The following is a 22,508-nucleotide window of genomic DNA, read 5'->3' on the forward strand; positions in this document are numbered from 1 at the left end:
AGCCTGGCCTTTCAAGGACACTGTTCCTGGTCTTTGGAGATGCTAACCCCTCAAAACTAATAGAACTCTCTTCTCTTTTTGTCTAGGAGGTATAGTCCTTTATTTTTAGCTTACTCTGAGGTTAGTGCGAAGAAGGCTGATGAATCAGTATTTTGTGATGAGAGAAATAGTGGATGGCAGTACTGTGGAAATGGCCAAAGGCACTTGACATTTCCTTCATTTGTGCTCTGTGATGACTTGTGCAAAGTGGATCCTGCTTTCAGAATAGTTTGTAAATTTTATACCAAACCCTAAAGGGTAAAAGCTTTTTTGGGGGGTGGGCGGGGGGGAGTGTAACATAAAAGTGAAATGAATAGGAGATGAAACTTTTAAAAAGGAAATTGGATTTATAAATGGGCTGTATTAGGGCAAATTTTTAGAATATTCAGTTACTACCCATTTGTATACAATTATCGTGTATTTTGGTAGCTAATGAAGGTCTATCCAAGTAAAGAAGGACAGTGTTTGACCTAGACAATGGACTTGTTGGCATGTGTTCAGTGCTCATACTCTCATGGGCTTTTCCTCTTCACATCAAGCAGACAGTCCTCATCTCTTGTATTGCTTGGAAACATGGTACTGTGATGAAAATACCTGAAGTTATGGAGCCCTTGCCCCAATATTGAAACTGATAACACTGACATGTTTATTCTAACCCCATGATGGTATTTGAGACCCTAATCTCAACGGTTGTTCAGCTGCCTGGTCATAAAATCCATCTGAAACTCCCATTTTGAGAGACATCCTATAGATAAGGAGGCATGTGTCATTTCCAGGGAATAACCCATGCTGCTTAAACTTCCAAATAGTGGGAAAGGGAGACAGCCATGATCATGTAGCCCAAGGACCTGGCCACCTTATTCTCAGACAAGACTTCAGACACTGGTCATAAGAGTGGTTCCCTGAAGTGAGAAGGGAAAATGACCCAGAATGGCAGCTGGTAGCATTAAGTGTTTCTTTGCTTTTAGGAAGCATGAATCTTTGGAGCTAAATATGACCTTAAATCATTTAGTCTAGGCTTTAGAAGGACATGAGATAGAATGAAGGAACAGAGTTTATACAGAATAAACTCAAAGTCATGGAATTAAGGGAGCTTTTTATGGTTTTGTTGATTTTTATTTAATTTACATCTTGCTTCTATGGGTCTAAAGTGTTCTAAGCACTTTAAAAATATTAACTCCTTAATCCTCATAGCAACCCTATAGGGTAGACACTAATATTATCTTCAGTTACTGATGAGGAAACTGAGATACGCAGAGGTTAACTAAATGAACCAGAGTTCCACAGCTAGCCAGGGGTGAAGCCAGGCTTGCAGTGTATCCTGTCTAATCCACCTCAGTGCTGCCCAGCTAGTTATTGGCATAACAGGGCCGAGAGCCAGCTCATCTCTTTGTTGCAATCCACTGACTAGGCACCAGTGGTTGTTCTGAGGTCATTTAAGCAAGGCAGGAACATTATGCCAAGAGAGTTTAGTTTCTCTTTTAACCAACTTCAACAAAATATCATGTAGAGATGAGTGTTGAGGTCAACAATTCTCTAGTCATTGGCTAAGCTTTGGAATATGTTGTGTGACCATGCAGCATGTCTTCTCGGGTATTAAGGAAGAAATCAGGTGGGTTAGAGAGGTGGCTTGGGAATTGGAAAAGTAGGAATAAAAAATAGTGTGTGAGTCTGCAGATGGATAAGCATTGGTTGTCTGTTGGTTGGTTTATTTATTTACACTTTTCTTGATTTCATTAGTATCTTTATACTCTCATGACCAGTCAGGTAAGCTGTGCCACTCAGAGCCCATGAAGTTGGACCTTCAACCTTAGGACCTCAGGAATTCCCTTGACAAGTCTCCTATTTTCCCAGTTTGTGGCTGAGATACCAATTATAGGATGCATTTCCTACTGATCTAGAGGCACTGGTTTTTACTTTTTCATTTCTTCTTGAGACATCCTACCTTAATCTCAATTTATTTCCTTGAAGTATGTGCTTTTGGTTAGGAAGGAGACATTTAATTCCAGAGGAAAATTATATACTAATGTATATAATTAAGCATCAAGGAGAATGCAGGAAGATAAGAACTTTTTTCTTTTTTAAAATTAAGATATAATGGGCCGCCCGGGTGGCTCAGCAGTTTGGTACCGCCCTCAGCCCAGGGCGTGATCCTAGAGACCCAGGATCGAGTCCCGCGTCGAGCTCCCTGCATGGAGCCTGCTTCTCCCTCTACCTGTGTTTCTGCCTCTCTCTCTCTCTGTATGTGTCTCTCATGAATAAATAAATAAAATCTTTTTAAAAATTAAGATATAATTGACATAACATATATTAGTTTCAAGTGTACAACATAATGATTCAGTATTTGTATGTATTGTGAAATGATCACCACAATAAGTCTACTTAGCATCCATCACCACTCATAGTTAAAAGTTTCTTTTTCTTGTGACAAGAACTTAAAATCTTAAAGTTTAAATCTCTTAGCCACTTTCAAATGTATAATACAGCATTATTCACAGTAGTTACCATGCTATGCATGACATCCCCATGACCTATTTATTTTACAACTGGAAGTTTGTATCTTTGGACTTCCTTTACCCATTTTGCCTGCCCTCCTCCCCCAGCTCTGACAAACACCAATCTACTTTCTGTTTCTATGAGATTTTTTTTTCTTAGATTCCACATATAAGTGAGATCATATGGTCTTTAACTTTCTCTTATCTAATTTATTTTTTTTATTTTTTAAAAAGATTTTAATTTGAGAGAGAGCTAGCAAGAAAGAGCATAAGCAGGGGAGAGAGGGAGAAGCAGGCTCCCCACTGAGCAAGGAGCCCAATGCAGGGTTCAATCCCAGGACCCTGGGGTCATGACCTGAACTGAAGGCAGATACTTACCCAACTGAGCCACCCAGGCACCCCTGACATTTTTCATTTAGCATAACGCCCTCAATATCTATCCATGTTGTCATAAATGGCATGATTGTCTTCTTTTTTGTGGCTAAATAACATTCCAGTGTACACATGTACCACATTTCCATATCCATTTATCCATTGATGGAGACTTAGTTCTCCTCTGTCTTGAGTATTATAAATACTGCTGCAATTAATAACAAGGGTTCATGTATCTTTTCGAATGCTTTCATTTCTTTCAGATAAATACCCAGAAGTGAAATTGCTAGATCATAGTGTGGTTCTGTTTTTAATTTTATGAGGCCTCTCCATACAGTTTTCCATAGTAGCTGCACCGGTTTGCATTCCCACCAACAGTGCACAAGGGTTTCCTTTTCTCCACATCTTTGCCAACACTTGTTATCTCTTATCTTTTTGATACTAGCTGTTGTAACAGGTATGAGATGGTATCTCATTGTGGTTTTGATTTGCATTTCCCCAATGATTCATGACGTTGAGCATCTTTTCATGTACCTGTTGGCCATCTGTATGTCCTCTTTAGAAAAAGATCTATTCAGATCCTCTGCCCATTTTTTAATCAGATTATTTGTTTGCTATTGAGTTTATATATTTTGGATATTAACCTGTTCTCAGATATATGATTTGCAATTTTTTCTCCCATTTGATAGATTGCTTTTTCATTTTGTTGATGATTCCAAAAGATAAGTTTTGTACACAGTTGGTGGGAGTAAATCAGAGTGCAATTTGGCGGTAACTAGTGTAGGTGGCAAGATGTCCTCTGTAAGCCCAGCAGGTCCACCTCGAGGTATGTGCTCTGGGTGCTTTAGAGTTTAGAGCAGTGTGTGTTCTCCTCAATGTGTGATATGCACATCATAAACGTTTGTTAGCCATTTGTTTCCAGTCCACAGGGAGATAGGCACAGAAAATGAGAAAAAGCATTCATTTACTTTTTTTAAAAGAATTTTTTTTAAGATTTTATTTATTTATTCATGAGAGACACAGAGAGAAAGAGAGAGGCAGAGACACAGGCAGAGGGAGAAGCAGGCTCCATGCAGGGAGCCCACCGTGGGACTCGATCCCTGATCTCCAGGATCAGGTCCTGGGCTGAAGGCGGTGCTAAACCGCTGAGCCACCAGGGCTGCCTGAGAAAAAGCATTTAGAAGCTTTTATAGCAATTTGACACTCTACCACACTAAGAGTGTGACTTTGTATTTTATAAAATTGATCTGAAACAGATTGGAAATTAGAAAAACAAGTCCTTGACTCCCTGACCACAGGTAGTTTGGGAAACACTGCCCTAGGAGAATTCTCACAAATAGAGACCTGTACAGGACTGCTTCAAATAAGTGTATGTGTGTGTATAACAACCTAAATATCCATCCTTAGGAAAATGTGTTATGAGCACCATAATATGTCCTATGCAAGATTATTATTCAACCATTAAAATGAATGAACTAGATCTACATGACTGAACATGGATAAATCTCTGATAATTTTGAATTAATGAGCATGTTGCAAAATGATACCTATATTATGACAAGTATATAAAATTTAAAAATACAAAATAATACTATATTTCCATGCAAAGTAAATAGCTAACAACATGAACGGGAAAGATGCACACCAACTTCAGAACAGGATTTAACTCTGGGAAGAGGAAAATAGTGGATAGGATTGTGAATGGATGAAAAATATTATATATATATAAAATCTCTTATTTCTGTTTTTTAAAAGCTGAAGCAAATATGGACCAAAAGAAGTTTGCATTTATCATATCCAGGTGGTGGGTACCTGGTTGTTACTTTTTTTCCTTCTATTTTTCTCTATCTTAAAAATATCTCCTAGTAAAACCAGCCTCAGAATATGATTTTTTTTTTTCTGATCCATAAAGCAAGTTGAACATACTAGAACATCCAGGGAACTTGATTACCTACAATGCCCAGGGACACATTTGTCTTCCCAGTGTGTTAAAACCAGGTATTAGCTGTATGGGCAGCTTCGGTGCCTCAGGACTGTAGGGGAGTCATTAGTTCAGAGCCCTGGTAGAGATGCCTGGGTTCTGGTCCCAGCTTTATGACTAATTCATTTGTAACAATAGTTCTCATATTTAAACCTTCATTGCCTTACCCATAAAATAAGACTGAGACTGTTTTCAGCATTGAAATTTTATGACTTAAATAAATTATATATAAATGTATATTTGAAATGTTAAATAGACTAGCAGCTTGATGCTCCTTTTACAATAATCGTAGAGGCTAAACGAATATATGGAATGAATGCAGATGTAGAAATAAGATTAATATATGTGCAGTATTTGGGCACCTGGGTGACTCAGTCGATTAAGCATCTTCCTTCAGTTTGGATCATGATCCAGGGGACCTGGGATCCAGCCCCAGGTCAGGCTCCCTGGTCAGCAGGGAGTCTGCTTCTCCCCCTACCTCTGCCCCCACATCCCACCCACACCGCTCATGCTCTCTCTCTCTCTCTCTCTCTCAAATAAATGAAATCTTTTAAAATATATGTGTGTGTGTGCAGTGGAGTCAGATCTGGACTTAAGTCTTGCCTGTCTGCCACTCACCAACTATGAGCCTTGGTTTCCCGAAACACTCTTGATTTTCTATTTCCTGTGACAAGAATCACAAATAAATAGCACCTACCTTAGCTTGGAAAGGTTGGATAGCAGTCTTATTGTTTCAGTTGTCACAAATCAGTCATGAACTTATAGGGCTGGAACGGCACTAAAATAAAATCTCTAAAGATGAGATGAGCATAGCATGCCGATTATCCTTTGAAGCAGTAATAAGGAAAGTAGAAATTTTCTAAACGAAATGGTGCCACATTCTTCAAAATCATGCATTCAAAGTAATTTAGTAAATTTCTTTTTTTTTAAAGATTTATTTATTTATTTATTTGTGATAGACATAGAGAGAGACACAGGCAGAGGGAGAAGCAGGCTCCATGCACCCGGAGCCCGACGTGGGATTCGATCCCGGGTCTCCAGGATCACCCTGGGCTGAAGGCAGCGCTAAACCTCTGAACCACCCAGGGATCCCTAATTTAGCAAATTTCTTAAGAAAAATAGATCACAACTATGTGAGGTGATGAGTGTTACACTATTGCGGTGATCATTTCACAATATATACAAATATCAAATCATTGTGTCCTACACCTTGAACTAGTACAGTGTCATGCATCAGTTACATCAAAGCTGGAAAATAAAAGCGAAAATGGGCAAAACCCAACAGAGTGATTTAGAAATGGTCCCGTCTCAATTCAGGACCCTCACTAGATGAATTATAGATTGCTTCCAACGCTTGAATCCTCTTTTATGTGGGCTGCGATCAAATGGCCCTCATTGTTTACACAGAATAAACTTGAGACAGCAAAAGTGAGAACATGCTTGATTTTTAATTTGTACTTTGTCATTCGTATTCTTGCCGTTCATTTGGACAGAATGCACCAAAGCGGGACCCCGTGACAGCAGGGAAGGACAGTCAGTCCAGATTTGCATCTGTGAATCTCGAAGTCAGGCTCTGTTTTGTGATGGAGCAGAGAGCGTGGACAGTCACCTGCCCGGCCTACTAACCAGCACCCAGTTAACGTGGTTGTCCTCTAGTGCTGCCAACACAGTATGTGCTGATTCAGATTTGAAGGCTTGGTTTCATAGAGCCATGTGGTGTCACAGGGGTCTGAGTGAAAAGCTTTCCAGGTTTATCAGCAGAAAGATAACAGAAAGGCCCTGGTTCTACAACCGGTGCTGGAGAGATGTTTATCACCCAGGCTTCTGAGAACAGGAGTCTGACCCATACCAAACACTTTAGAAATAATGTCAACATACCCAGGACCACAGCCAGCAAGGAATTCCCTGAGATAAGATTACAGTTTTTGTCCTTAAAGGGACGCCAACCATGTCAGTGGATCCCCGAATATTCCCTGAGCAGAGCAACCCTGTAAATTATCCTTCATACCAGGGGCCTGTAGGACCTCAATTTCTGGGCTTCTAGATGCAAACATTCAGGTGATGTTTTCCAAAGTACACACAGAACTTTAGCAACATCAGAGAAAGTCTCCACAGGGTCAAGAGCCTGAGTTTGGGACCCCTCAAGATCCATCAGTTGTAGAAGCTGGAGACAGCTCTCTGTTGGCAAAAGTACTCATCCGCCTTCTTTTGGGATTTTGTTTCTTCTCTGTTGGCTCTGTCTAGGCCAGAGGGCCTCTAAAAAGCCAGGTTAGTCCTCAAGGCTAGGTCTAGGATGAAGTCATTATAGGAAAAGGTGATTCAGTCTTTGAGAGGAGGAGGTGTGAAAAACCACTGCGGTCATTTATTTCAAGACCTAGTCATGTGTTTGATTTAAATATCAGTATGCAAACCAGCACGGGGTTGGTGGGGGAGAATGGGGGGGAGGTGGACCCATGAGGGGTCTGCAGTGCTGGTCAGGGATTCTCCTAAGACCATTTTGGTAACGAGAAGCAGCAGACGGAGAGAGAACTCACCTCTGATTTGTCATCTAGACACTTCTTGCTTTGGAATCCTTCACTTTTGTTCCTCTCTAGCCCCGTGGGCTGCCCTAGTGCGGCCTTCTGGATCCTGACCCCTCCTTCTCAGGGCTATGCCGTCTATAGTCACCAGATTAATTAAAAGAAACCCTTTTCATTGTGTCATTTCCCAGGATAGTCTCACAACAGAGGTCACACACTCCTAGTTTATTGTTAAGTGTCCTTACTAATCTTTCCATCCAGTTTCCCTCTTGGATCTCCTCGGGGGCTGTGTTCATTATTTTTCAGTATGGGTGCTGTGGTTCCCTCTATCTCTCCCTTTTGAAATCTCTTCTCCCCTTCTCTCCTCCGACACAGCTCTTTCATGAAACCCTTTCAGACCGGTCCCTCCTACACTGATCTGACCTTCCTCTGAACTCTGCTAGCTTATCACCTAGAGTCCATACCAGCCCGGTGGCAATCAGTCACATTCCGCTACGTGAATTTGTCTTTACGTTGCACGCTCTGTCTTGCTCCTTCGCTCTTCTCTTTCTTTGCATGTGTGCGGGGCAGGGGGCTAGATAATGAGTCTTTGAAAATAAAACCCAGGTTTTATATGTCATTAAAATATACTACCTAATAGGTGTTCCATGACATTGTTATTAGTTGGTGATTCTTGCTCAGGATCTTGAATTTTTTTTTTTTTTTTGTCCATGAAGGTAGGAGGCTTTGTCTTCTGTTCCTTCCTATATCCATAATATCCATAGCCCCCAGAGCAGTGCCTTGCATCTTAAAAATTGAGTGAGGATCGGCTGTTGACCTCTAGAGAGGGCTGCCTTGACCAGGGTCTGCAGCTGGCCTTGACGTTTTGCCTTGTGTCCCAGCTTCCTGAGGATGGACCGGGCCTGCTCCCAGCCGACCACCCGCCCCCACCCCCCCATGCATCCCCCACTGCCTCTGACGTGGCTGTGTCTGTCTCTTCTTTCTTCTCAGATGCATACTCTCATTCCTCAAGTGAAAACGGAGGCAAGTCTGAGTCAGTGGCCAACCTGCAGTCTCAGCCCTCCCTGAACTCCATCCACAGCTCTCCCGGCCCCAAGCGTTCCACCAACACCCTCAAGAAGTGGCTGACCAGTCCTGTGCGCCGGCTCAACAGCGGGAAGGCAGATGGAAACATCAAGAAGCAGAAGAAAGTGCGAGATGGCCGGAAGAGCTTCGACCTGGGATCTCCGAAGCCTGGGGATGAGACGACCCCTCAGGGAGACAGTGCAGATGAGGTACTTATACATCAGGAGGGGGCTTCTGGCCTACATCCTTCCTGGAGTTTTGTGAGGCGTCCTTCCACAAGGACATCCTTCCGCGGGGTCTGTAAACCAGCCAGTCTCTAGTCCCCAGTAGTTTGTGTTCTTGAGCGCCAGCGATCTGAGCGTTCATACCAAGACCTTGCCAGTCTGCTGTGTGATCAATTCAGAGACTCACCAGCACCTAGAATTTCTGGTAGATAAACAACATTTTGCCAGATTTGGAGATAGGGGAACATTTTGGTCACCTAATCCCCCGCCTCTAACTAAGGACTACCTTGAAACCTGCTAATTGAGAATAAGAATAAAAGAATGTGGACCATCTCTCTTGGAAGGAGAAGGCTATGCTGGGCGAGTATAACTGTTTTCAAGTATCTAGACCAGTGCCACCTATGAAAGGGAAGAGACCGCTCCAGGTTGCTCCAGCAGGGAGAATTATATGACCAACAGGTGAAGGCTCGCAGGTTGCAGCTCAAAGAGGGATTTTAAGGGAGGTCAACCAGTGATGAAGTGAGCTGCCACGAAAGGGAATAGACAGCCATGCTGGAAGGGGTCGGGAAGATGACCTCACGGAGCAGGCGGAGAGATCTCTGTATTAGCTGAGAGGTCAGACTGGGCGACCTCTGAAGACCCATTCAAAGCTGAGATCCTGTAACTATCCTGCGGTGGATGTGGTTTAGTTGAGGGATGAGAGCTGGGGTTTGGTTTTTTTTGTTTGTTTTTTTTTTCTGGCCAACTAACCTGTTCTAATCGTCGATGTGGCTAAGAGGTGCTTCCTGCTATGTAACCAGACTCTGTTTGTAATTTTATGCCACCTGCCATTTCTCCCTCTGAGAATGGCAGTAGAGCCTGGTGATATTCAGGTTGTGGTTTTAATAGTCCTCCAAAAGCTTAAAAAGTCAGGCTCTCTCTGACCACTCTCAGCTTTTTCTTTTCCTGACTAATTAGTGAGGGAGATGTCTCTCGTGTGTGTCCGCGTGTGTGTGTGTGTGTGTGTGTGTGTGTGTGTGTGTGTGTAGGTATGTTTTCCCCCATTTGAACCTCGGTGTCCTTTGAGATAAGAAGGTGCCCCCATTCCACAGAAGAGGACAGTGAGGCTGAAAAACATAAGGGTGTGTTAAGGAAAGACGGTATCTTATATGTTGCTTTTTAGAAAATTCTGAGTCCTGAACCATTGGTATCTTTAACTCTGTGAAACCTGGGACTGTATGACTAATGCTGCTCTTTTGTTCTAGAAGAACAAGAAAGGTTGGGGCGAAGATGAGCCAGATGAAGAGTCACACACACCCCTCCCTCCTCCCATGAAGATCTTTGACAATGACCCTACACAGGACGAGATGGTAGGGCTTCTCTACTTTCTGACTTGAAGGAACCGTGTATAATACATGTGATTTTGTATTGTGTGCGGGGCGGGGGTAGTAATACTCTCTCTTTTGTTATTTCTCTGAATCGATGGTGATAGAGACCCCACCTATATGTGGTAGGTGTCCCCTCCCCTGGCCCTGGACGTCTGACTTCATTCTGGGCCGCGTAGGGGGCGTGTGCAGAAGTCCCAGAGTGGGAACCCACCTGGCGTCTCGTGCCCCTGATGAAGGGTAATGACTTTGTCTTTGGAAGCTACAGGCCCTGAAAGGAAGGGTTTGTCTCAAAAGGAGTCTGAGGCCATTCCAGGCCATAATCACTTCATTGCATAGATGTTTTAGTTGATCGTTTTCCCTAGACTCAATTCCAAAATCCCTATAACGAACAGAAGCTTCCGGTCAAGCCCAAATTCTGCAAGTACCACATGAGGGATGGAGACGCCGCTAAGGGGGAGGGGTTGCTGACAGAGGTGGGAAAACCTGCGTGCAGGTTGCCACGTGCCTGGCTTTACAAAATCCCTGCGAGCCTTCACACCACCACCTGGGATCCGGTTCCAAAAGTCCTGTTTGCAGAGGATGCAGCGTTTCGTGGTCATAGGCCCGTTCTTGTTTTCATTCCCTCTGCTTTGTATTTGGATCCTGAACCCGCAGACGGTAGCTGGGGTCTTCCTGGGGCTGCGCTATAGGGAAAGATCCTAGGACGGTGACAGAGATACCCGCCCCTGTGACCCAACCATGAGAAGTGCACGGTTGCAGCCCCTCCTAAAGTGATGCTGCTGGCCCCGGCTCTTACCCGTTGGAAGGAAGAGGAGAGGGAAGCGTGGTGCGATGCCCATCCTACATTCCAGGGGCAGAAATGCCCATGCCTCACACCGAGGTCAGCATGGGAGCCACCCCACTGTGTCCCCAGAGGCCTGTCCTTGTAAACTGTCCTACAAACAGTGAGAGCATGTGCGGGGTAGGCCGCTCGAGTCACCGTATCGGCCTTCCCACGCGGCCCTCTGCACGAGGTGCCAGCTTGCATGAGATAAGGAAAGGTCACGAACCCTCCCCCTCGAATTCCCTCAAACACAGCTTGTTTGGGGGGAAAAGGATGTTATGTTGTTTCTGGATAATCTTTAACTGAAAAAGCGGACTTAACCCCAGATGTTTGTGTAGCCTTTTTGTTAGCCAGAAAGAGGGCAGATGGCAACAGTGCCTTTGTAGACACACACTAACCCTCCGCAGCCCTGCCCGTGTGATTGCTGTCCATTTGTTTTCCTGAAACATTTGGTGAGCCCCAGAACTTTTAGCAAATGGAGTTGAACTTATTAGGGTAATTTTTACATTGTCTACCAGGAATTTTTAAGTCTTACCTGTTGTAACGTCACACGATCACCTTGGTTCTCCATGTTCCCTTCTAATATTTGTTCAGATGCGTGTGTGTCTTATTTTTATAATTTTAATATGCACCTGATATGTTCAATGTTTTATTCAGCATTTTCTAAACTCTTACTAATGTTACCTTCATAACTATAATTTTAATAGCTCGGGAGTATTTCACTTATCTGATATACCATAATTTGCTTGACCGGCCTGTTTTGGGATATACTGGGCTGTTTCCAGTTTTGGCGACGCTAGCCAACACGGCTACAGATCACTCTGTACATACAACATTGGTTCTTTTGACTTCTGTCCTTGGAATGAGTTCCCAGGGGTAGGATTACTAAATCAAAAAGTTGATAGCTTTGGATTTCCAAACAGACTTAAGCTCCTTTCCTGCATTCCCAGAAGAGAAAAAAAAGACTGTTGTTATATCTAATTACATTTGAGTTTTTTTTTATAACCCCATGTCAGAAACAAAGACCTAGAGCGACTCTTAAATTAGACAACAAGTAGCTTCCTTTAAAAAAAAAAAAAAAAAGATTTTATTTATTTATTAGAGACAGAGAGAGAGAGGGAGAGAGAGGCAAAGGGAGAAGTAGGCTCCATGCAGGGAGCCCGACGTGGGACTCGATCCCGGGTCTCCAGGATCATACCCCAGGGTGAAGGCGGCGCTAAACCACTGAACCACTGGGGCTGCCCGTAGCTTCCTTTTTGAAACCCTTCCCCCTAACTGACAGGACACACTTGAAGCCAGAGCATGGACAGGACATTCAGCTTTTTATCCCTGTTGTGATCTATGTCAAAGATTGAAGAAGTATGTGTCCTGGGCCCTGGGAACACAGCTGCCCTCTGCTTTGCTGTGCCCTACATGCATGCAGGGTGAACCATTCCCTCCCACCCCCACCACCCAATTTCTTCTCAAATAGGAAAAGGAAGATAAAAACCACCATCCCAGGAAGCCCTGGTGGCTCAGTGTTTTAGCGCCTGCCTTCAGTCCAGGGTGTGATCCTGGAGACCCAGGATCGAGTCCCACATGGGGCTCCCTGCATGGAGCCTGCTTCTCCCTCTGCCTGTGTCTCTGCATCTCTCTCTCTCTCTATTTCTCTCATGAATAAATAAATAAAATCTTAAAAAAAAAAAAAAACCCGTCCCTCCATGAGCAGGATTCCCCAAACCGTCGGCCAAACAGCCACGTGGACCAGTCAGTCCCTGTTGCTGGTACAGGCTGGATGGGGGCAGCCCCTTGGCTTGAGCCTCCTTTCACTGTGAATCGGATAGTCCCTGGTGACCCCAGTGTGAGATACACAAGTCCTTGCTAAAACCATTTATTACATCCAGGTGTTCCAGTTCAGGGGCCTTGCCACAAGCAGCTGTGTTGGTGGAGGTTTGTGTGTGCACACGCGTGCGTGCGTGTGCACACAGGTGAGTGGGCAGGGGTTTCTAGCTTCCTGGTCTTTCAGTGCTCTGCCCTGAATTTTCACTTGATACGCACTGAAGATCTAGACTTAAAATTTGTATTTAAGTAAAGCAAAGACAATTTCTCTCCTCTGGGCATGTTTGAGGCCAGGTTTATGGACTCCTTTCGTACCCTGGAACAGCAGCGGGCAGCCCTTACCTATGGGCCTCCCAGGAACGCCGCAAACCCTGCCCTCAGCTCCTCTGGAGGCCTGCCTAGGGAGAGCCCAGTCCCATCCCCGCTTTGCCGCTGGCCAGGATTCCTGACAAGGGGTCAGGCAGGCCTGTCCCGCACCCACACCACCTCCTATCTCCCTCTGTGATCTCCTGCCTCTGAACTAAAGCTTTGCTCCCTTTGCCTGCCTTGAGCTGTGGACTTGCTGTTTTCTTCCTAATTGCTATTCCTCATTCCTTGCTAATCTGCTTTTCCTTTGCTGCTCAATGTCTTGCAGTCCTCCTCTTTGCTAGCAGCCCGGCAGGCTTCCACTGAAGTACCTTCTGCTGCAGACCTTGTCAGTGCAATAGAACAATTGGTCAAAAGCAAGCTGGTAAGTGGGGGTCCTGGAGGCAGTTCTGTGTGTGTCTCACCCCCATGTGGCTCCCAGGGCCTGGCCTTGGTCTGCCACGGCCTCCTGTGTACCTATCCCCATTCCTCCTATAGGATTCTTTCTAGCTAATGATGGTTTCCAAATACCGGTGCTTCAAAGTCTTTGGCCTTTTTTTTTTTTTTTTGAATGGGCATCTGCAATGAATAGGCCCTTTTGGGACTGTGGCATTGATGAAAGGAAAAAAGTATCCAAGACAAGATAGCCTCTCTGTGAGCCCAGCCCGCTGGCCCACAGGGACGCAGCAGCATTTGGTCAGTGACTGGTCAGCCCTGAATCTAACTTGGCCACTGATACCCAGAACATGGATTGGGTCTTTGAAAACACCAGGTAATTTTATTCGGGGACCCCAGACAATTTTCTAGCTTGCAAACTGGCCTAGCTTGTGACCGTCTCAGGGGCCAGTCAGACCGCTGCAGAGAAGGGTTATGGGTCTGGCTGCTCGAGGGTTTTGGCGCCGTACTGGTGAAAGAGCTCGTTTTCGGTTAGTGCTGTTCCTCTAGCCCATGTTTTCACGTTGCCGCGTATCCCCATGATGACAATTGGGAGCTTTTTCCTTGCCCTGCACCCTCATCCAGGTCGCTGGTTTGGTTTCTCCTGCGACTCTCATTAGGATAAATGCCTGTGCTCCTGCTAGACTCTGTTGGGCAGTCCTGTAATCAGCACCATTTAAACCCTTCTCCCCTTGGCCCAGGAGTGAGAGGAAGATGCTGGATGCTGTGCAGGAAAGGCTGCCTGATGGCAATTCTGATGACAGTGACTCCCTCCCCAAATCTCCCACCTTAGAGAGCGCCCAGGAAATTTAACACAGAATTTTCTCCTTCTCCTTCTAAGTTTTCCTTCCTACGTTAGAAAGGATATCTCAGCTGATGTTTTAGTAACTGCATCTAACTCTTGAGGGTGGTCCACTTTCCCGTCACCCCCCACCCCCCCGCCTCGCTGGTGGGAGTCGAGTACTCTCTTGGGCACCGTCCTTGGCTTTTCAAAGCTTGTCTCTCTGACCACTTCCCACTTGCTTCCCCTTTTCTCTCCACACGGACCCACACCCCCTCCTCGTTCTCCAGATACGGCTTAACAATATTGTTCCTTACAAATCATATCATCCTTTGTCTTTTCCTTCACATTTTCCCTTTCACCACCTGACCCCTGACCTCAGGCCTGGACTATTGCAGTAGTTCCCCTGCCCCGGTCTGCCTCCCTCCTGGGCCTCGTCTCTTGGCGGGTCTTCCACAAGCACCTCTATTGCCTCCCTCCTCGGTGAAAGCGCACACGGCCTCCTCCCTCTTGCCTATGGGGTCATCTCCAGTGTGGGGGTGCCTTTGGGTACACAGGACACTTTATTGAGGTACAGGAAAACAGTTGTTGAATCTCCTCATCTCATTTAAAAACGATTCAGGTATATTTTATTATGTGCATAATGATAATGCAGTAACACAGAGATGTGATTTATACATAAGTTCCATGTTTTGGCAATGCATGACCAAAATTGTGTTTACTGATAGAGGTAGATGATCAAACTTTGGAAATCACCGGCCCACGGATAAAATTCACACATATCCAATATTCTCGTGTTTTTTTAGCCAGCCTACGACGACTTATTTCTTCTGGTAGATGAACTCTGCTCCAACCAAATGGTGTTCCTTACGCACTTGGCTTTCCTCCCTCCAAGTTTCTATTCATGCCGCCCTACTTCTCTGGAATGTTCCCCCTCGTATTTTTGCTTATCTGAAGCATAACAGTCCTTCAGGACCCCGCTGGAATCTCATCTGCCCAGAAGGGCTTCCCCGGCGAGCTCTGCAGCCCTATGGCAGTTACTGTGTAAGCCGCCCACTGCCAGGGACAGCCCTTAGAGGGTTCTGTTGGGTTATTTGTTAAAGCACCTCAATCTTTTCATTGTCTTAATCTTTGCAGCCTCCCTACCCGGCAAGATGATTGGTCATTTAGGACATTATTTTCCCCTCTTCCATGAGTATATAGGAGGCTTTTGTGCACACATCAGTAGACACTTGTTTCCAAAAGGCTATATTTTTCTATATTTTGGATTACTTTTATCCTGCTGTGACTGCTCACCTTAGCACTGCTGGGAGTCCCTGCAGGCCTCTGGTTGTGTAATCGGTGTATCTGGTGTTAAACAGGTAAGTGCCGCTATTGAGAAGTCCATGAGAGCAGGTTTCCCAGAAGAGAGGAAGTGTGGGGTGGCGATGGAGCAGATCAGCCCTGTAATAGGCTCTCAACAAACATCTATCAGATGAGTGGTTTCTCTGTGGTACGTTCCCACAATGAGAACTTTAATTTCTTCTTCCACCAATAACTCTTTCTTGAGGACCTGCAATGAACCCAGAATTATAGAGATTTCTTTGGCCAAACAAGTAAAACCAAGCCCATACCATGGAGAGGAATGAGGGAGCGTTTGGTTTGGTTTCTCAGAATCTTCTCACCAAAATTTGATCATTTGTCCCTCCCTTTATTTTTTCCTCCTTCGCATCCCAGGACATACCCACTGGGGGATAGCAAGGAAGCAACAGTAAGTGGTTGTTTCCCCAGGCGTGTTTGAGAATCCCGAGTTGCATTTTTACCTCTGAGACTTGTATTCCTCTTCATTAGCTCTGTGGCTTAGAAAAGGGAAGACCTAGAACCTACGAAAGTCCCAGAGTTTTTATTTGACTAACGTACCACAGTGTGACAGCTGCCAAAATAGCCACTGTGATCATAGGCCAAGTCAATGAAAGTACAATGTACAGTCAAGGAGAATAATAGCCCCATTGTCCTAAAAGGTCTTCAGCCCATACCTGCCATGAGCAGTGTGTGAGTCATGCATCAGGTTCTGAATGCAGCATTCTGCAGTGGTCTTGAACTCCGTGGAAGGGCCCCGGAGGAGGTAAACAGTACCATGTGGTCCCTGTCATTTGAAGGAAAGTTAAAGATACTGCGTTAAATTTGGGGAGAAGTTAGGAGAGAGAAGGCTCAGGAGAGCCGTTCCGGATTAATTGAGGACTGCCATGGGAAAGAAGGGTTCATCTCACTCTTTGCTGCTCTGGAGGGTGGAACCTAGACCAGGGGGTTGGAGTTATCTTAGTTCGGTATAAGATGAGCTAATAAGTTTCTTTCCAATTTGCAGAGTCTGGAAATTTCATAGGAGCATCTAGCACACTTGGATTTTTATATCTAGGGCTTGGATTCTTTCTTTTTTGGTTGCTCCAGAGATAGCACCAAATTCTGCTCCACCCAAAAGCCTTGAGACCCTTTGTGTCTCGGAGTCCCAGAGCCACCCTTGGTGCTTGATGGCCACGTGGTCATGACTGTGCCAAGGCTTCTGCCCCAGGGTTGCTGGCAGGAAACAAGGATAGGGGTTCTCCAGCTCACCTACAGTACAGACAAACCCTTGAAGCTCCCCCAGAACTCCTTTGGCAAGTCCCTCTGGACATCAGAGGACACTTCTGAGTTCTCATCTACCAGACTTGGTCTTTAATCACTGCTTTTATTTGCCAAGAGAAGGTGCCCACCCACCTCCCCACAAATATATCTCACACATGTTTTCCACGTTTTGTGTTAAGATATTGTCTCTAACTCCAAGCCTGGAGTAAGAACTCTTCCTGCTTTCCCTGTATCGTTTTCCTTTTTATTTATTTAAGTAAACTCTACCCCCAACATGGGGCTCAAACCGATGACCCCCAAGATCAAGAGTCAAGTGCTCTACCAACTGAGACAGCCAGGTGCTTCCCCCTGTGTGATTTTTAATAAACCTTCTCCTAGACCTGAGGATGGGTGGTGGCAGTGGTGGGGGTGTAAGGAATCAGACCTGGATTGTAATTTCTGCCTCTGCTCCTTATTGCGTAGCCACAGGCAAGGTACCTAGTCTCCTTGGGCCTCTCTTTTATCTCCTTTATCAGCAGTGATGATTCCTTCCACCAGAATCTTATCTTAAAAGGGATACCATGATGATTGAGTAGGTGTGAATGTGCTTTGTACAATGATAAGCAAGCATCCTACAAATGTTAGCTCTTAGCCACCTCGTCTGTGTTGTGAATGTCAGAAGGGAGCAATGCCGTCCCTTTCTTCCATTACCACGTCCTGGGCCATGAGGACACAGTATTTGTCAGCCAATAGGTTAGTGGTTGGGTGAACAGGGCAGGGTAATAGCTCAACAACCTATATGATTTGGTTTTATTCCTCAAGTTTGAGGAACAAGAACTTCCGGGCCATGTGAAAAATCTCATGTGTTTCTAAACAGCCACAGCATTTCACAGCCGGCCTGACGTGAAAGATGAAGCCTCTAGAAAGAACACTTCCTCTCAGAGCCCTTATCCTCATGTAGGATGTCACAGTAGTTCACTGGGCTTCAGATGGTACCAGTGGCCCCTTGACTGATAATCCTTTGCCTTTGGGGTAGGGGCTGGCCGGGATTGAGGTCTTGTTCAGACTACCTGGTAGCCTGGCATCCTAAAATGTGTCTACCTGCTTCCTGCCCTCTGGTTCTCCTGCTTTGATAGCATTCACCTCCCTGGGCCAGCCCTGTGGGGCACCAAACATGGCTAGGGCCAAGCTGCAGCTGTGTATATGTATGCTTTGCCCTCCTCGAGGTGAGTCGGCCTGCTTCATCAGTGACAAGGGAAGAGGGAAGGAAAGAGACCAGAGGGAAGAAAATAATGGCCGCATCACACCCATGGTAGAGGTGTGTGTTTTGTGGCACTGGGTGCCTCTGGCCTCCCTCTATGGAAAAGGTTCCTGAGCTTGTTGAAAGTTTCGATTTTCACCAAAAAAAAAAAAAAAAAAAAAAAAAATTAAGAGAAAGTCACAAACCTGAAATGTATTTGCCTAAACATGGCATTTCCTTCTATACAGTTCTCTTCCCCATCCACACCCTTAATTTGCCTGGAAATAAGTACAATCTAATTTTGTCCAGAAAATAGTATATAAATTTTTCAAACAGGGTTGGGCAGCTAAGAGGTTGGTGTGGTGTGTGATGCTGGAGCAGCACCCTTACCTGTTGTTTTATCAGATGACTTTTTCCCTCTCCCCAAGAGCCCCATGGTACATTCCGTAGATTCTTGGACTTCTACTATGTGCCAACTCTGATCCAGCACGGAACCTTCCTTAATGAGGCTCAGTCTAGAGTCAGTGCTCAAAATGCTCTCCTGTCTGGACTGTTGCAACATCTCCTTCCTCAGATGTGCAGTCTGACATCTCTCTACATGACTACCGGATGTGGCCTGAGCCCCGAGCAAGGCAGGAGTCCTCCCTGTGGCTCCACAGCCCATGGCTCATCAACCAGCCATGCTGCCTGCTTCCCACCAGGAGCAGCACAGACAGTGGCAGGTCACCTCCAGTTGCCCGTGGCTGGGCCCCAGGATCCCCACTCCAGCTCTGGTAGCCAGGTCCTCAGAGGGAATTTATTGCATTTGAGTTATAAGCATTGAAAGCCAACACCATCATGAAGCAGATTACCCAGACTACCCAGCTTAGCCAGACCCTTTCTTTCTCTCTTCTTCCTCTCACTGCCTCTGCCCTGCTCACCCCCTCACAGAGACTCTTTCCCCAGACATAATTTGGGCTTCTTTGCTCATAGAATAGGCCAGGCAGGAGAATATGGAGCATATTTCCTTGTGTGACGATTCAGACTCCTCAGATACCCTTCATTCTACAAGGTTGAAGATGGACCGTGCCAAGCTGGATGTTCCACAGGAGAGCCTTGTAGGCAGAGGTGTAAGCCTGTTTGCCCGGGGCCTTCCAGTAAGCATCCTGCCAGCCAACAGGCTGCAGAACAAAGACTATAATGGGACAATGGGACAAGGAGGAGGGGAAGTAAAAGGCCTGTAATCAGATCAATCACCAGCCGGGTCCATCTGCCTGGGAGCCTGTCTCTGGCGATGGCACCAGGGAACGGGTCACATGTCTTGAAAAGCCTGCCTGTCCACTGGCTTGTCAGACCCCAGCACCAGACACTCTCATTTCCTTAATAACTGGTTACAGATCCTGAATCTATAAATTTAGCTAAACTCTCCTTGACCTTTCTGTATTTTTAGCCTATGCTGCTTCTCAGGATAACAACTTCCACGGTGGATTACTTGTCCTGACTTCATGTCAAGTTAAAAGAAATTCTGTCAAACTTGAAGACACTCTCTTCTTAATTCTAGTTTCTGGTGTTGGTAACAAGTCATGCTCAGCCCTCAGTACATTTTGTTGATTTGGCAGGTTGGTGGGGAGGAAGGAAGTTGACCTCTCTTCTCAGCTTTAAATTTTTCAGCTTTACTTGAGTTTTTTTTTTTTTTTAAGATATATTCATTTATTTTAGAGTGAAAAAGAGAAAGGGGGGGGCAGAGAGAGAGACTCTCAAGCAGACTCCCCCACTGAGCGTGGAGCCCAATGTGGGACGTGATCTCAGGACCCCGAATCATGACCCAAGCCAAAAATCAAGAATCGAACACTTAACCGAGACACCCAGGCGCCCATCTGCTTTAAGCCTTAATATCTACCACCTGTTCTCATGTAATGAATGACCCATTGGGCACCTCATTTGCTTTTTGTTTCATTCCCCTGGACGTTTCCTGCTTTTATTCGTCCTGTCTTGAACTATAGCAGCTATGAGAATTTAGACAGATACTCCCAGTGCAGGTTAACACCATGCTGAATGAAGCCTTTTGTTTCTCCCGCCTTTTTGGAGACTTTTTGATCTTTATGACTTTTACCCTTAGGGCTGATGTTTTCAAAGACTTCCAAAGTGAAGCCTTTCCTTTGAGCTGCAGAGGCTGTTGTAAAGAGGCCTCTTGTGTGGGTAGTTTGGATTAGACTCCCATGTTTGTCTTAGAATTGCTCACCTTGACCTTGATCTCCAGGCTTACTGTTTATCCACATTGCTTCTGCCAAGTTCCATAATGAAATGCTAAGTATCACTGTGTGATCTTACTTTGTGGACACCTGTAAAAATGCTAAGATTGGCCTCATTTTCGAGTATCCTTGTTAAAAGCTCTGAGGCAGGGGGGAGCTCATCATTGTAGAATATTTTTAATTTGCCAACGGATTATACATTTATTGTCTCTGTTCCTTAGAAATCTGTAGGAAGGAGAGATCTCATTTGAAAACTGAAAACAAAACAAAACAAAACCCTGAAGCACGCAGGGAATAATTGCAGCTGTCTCACTTAAGATCATCCAGTGACTAACAGATCTGGGGTTAGAATCCTTTGCCTTTAACTCTTTCTAGAGTCTTGTAGCTTTACTTTTACCTTGTTTCTTAATCCTGCAGCACCTTAATTAAAGGAAATTAAAAGGATTCATGAATGAAAGAAAACCCTTGGTAAATAACCTTAGCAAAGATATTTTTGGGAAAGGCTGAATCTGCTGACCTCTTCCTGTCTACGTGTCATCAGCCTCTTGGGGAAAAAAATGTAACCAATTTAACAAACGTGAGTTTACCCAACTAACTCTCCTGTCACTACCCTCCCCTTATCAGTTGGGATTTGATGGCCCCACGAATGATTTTCTTTTCTGCTTCATTAGTGTGGAATTGCAATGATTAGCTTAGCCTCTGCAGCCCTTACCCAGAGATAAGTCACTTTGATGATTTTCATTATGTTGGGAAATTGGCAGCACATGACGCCAAGTTCATCCTGATTGCCGGAGAAGGCGGCCGCTCTGGGCAGTCTGTTGCAGGGAGAGAGGAATACCCGGCCTCCTGGCACTTCACTGATGTTCAGTGAGAACAGCCTTGGCAACTGGTCTACCAAGCTGGCTGCTGCTAGATTGGAGGGGACACAAGGGCCTCCAGATGATTTTTCAATATACACTTCCCTGAGGCTATTTTTCTTCTCTTTTCAGACTCTAGAAGGAGGTTCATACCGGGGAAGCTTGAAAGACCCTGTAGGCTGCCTGAATGAGGGGATGACCCCACCCACACCTCCTAGAAACTTGGAAGAAGAACAGAAAGCCAAGGCCCTGAGAGGCCGGATGTAAGTGACTTTCCCCAGATTCTACCCTAGTGTGCATGTGTATGCTGGACAGTGGACTAAGGTCGGAGGAAGTTTGGGCAGAGGGGTTCCCCTCACTCTATTTCCATTGATACCATTCATTCTAAGTAAAGATGACCTGCATCTGTACAGGGTAACATTGGGATAAACAAGGCACTGCAGTGGCACTGACTTTAAGAATTTTAGGCTGAAGCATCATCAGGGAGATAGCAGCTGTTATGGATAAAGTGTGCATATCACCAAGGGCTGTGAGAAACTTAAAGCATGCTGATAAAAGGAAAACAACAAAATGCAGGGAACTATGGGGCTATTCCTATGGTCCCATATTAGAGAATCCACGGTAGAAAGTCTGGTAGAGTTTCACCTGAGGATCCATTTCTCAAAACGTAGAGAAGTCCTAGATAGGAAAAGCATCTGTTGTGCCAGCTGGTCAGGGCCTAGCTCTGTTCCTCTAACGGTTTCATTTAGTACCCATTTATGGGCTTTGCTCCAAGAGAACCTCTTCACTTTTTAAAATATAGTTGGGGATAAATACAATTCACATTGCAGTCCATTTCACGAAAGCCCATATTTTATGCAAGGGTTGAGTTATCCACTCTGATGTTGAGTCTGTCTTCTGTCATTTGAGATGATTAAGAAGATATCAGATACCAGCAAGGCAAAACCACAATTCCTCCAAAACTTTAGTTTTCTTATCTTGAATTTGACTCCATGTTGGGAGCAGAGCTTGATGAGTCTTGGACGTGGCCTGGTGTGTGAGAGATCGTAAAGCCCAGAGAACTGGTCCCTTTGCTAATTAGTCCGTCCTTCTCCCTCAGACTCATTCCTTTAGCCTGGTCACAGACATGAAGATTAACAAAACTGAGTGAGGCCAGGTCCTTCTGTTGCCTGGAAGCAGGCAAAGTGACCATTAATGACTTTCTTTCCTAGGAAACAAAAGTAGAAACGTCATAGCCAGGGCCTGGCCTCAGAGCAGGGCTGTCACCTCATGGTAGAGCTGGGCAAGTGTCTCTTCAGTTCCAAATTTACCCTCCAACTTTATGGGTACTCGGAGG

General features: G+C 45.1%; 1 protein-coding gene across 23 annotated transcripts in view; it reads left to right on the forward strand.

Moving 5' to 3' along the window:
• KALRN (kalirin RhoGEF kinase) overlaps positions 1–22,508 on the forward strand; it is a 659,950-nt gene that overhangs the window by 573,887 nt on the left and 63,555 nt on the right. For 14 of the 23 annotated variants that reach the window (XM_035710078.2, XM_025474776.3, XM_049105380.1 and 11 more), the window contains 4 exons: positions 8,397–8,680; positions 9,940–10,044; positions 13,338–13,433; positions 21,305–21,435. In XM_035710078.2, coding sequence (XP_035565971.2) covers positions 8,397–8,680; positions 9,940–10,044; positions 13,338–13,433; positions 21,305–21,435 — 616 coding nt within the window. The remainder of the gene's footprint in view (positions 1–8,396; positions 8,681–9,939; positions 10,045–13,337; positions 13,434–21,304; positions 21,436–22,508) is intronic. The other 9 variants (XM_049105377.1, XM_049105378.1, XM_025474945.3 and 6 more) reach the window with 3 other exon arrangements.

This window comes from Canis lupus, chromosome 33, assembly GCF_003254725.2.
Source record: "Canis lupus dingo isolate Sandy chromosome 33, ASM325472v2, whole genome shotgun sequence".
Taxonomy (NCBI): domain Eukaryota; kingdom Metazoa; phylum Chordata; class Mammalia; order Carnivora; family Canidae; genus Canis; species Canis lupus.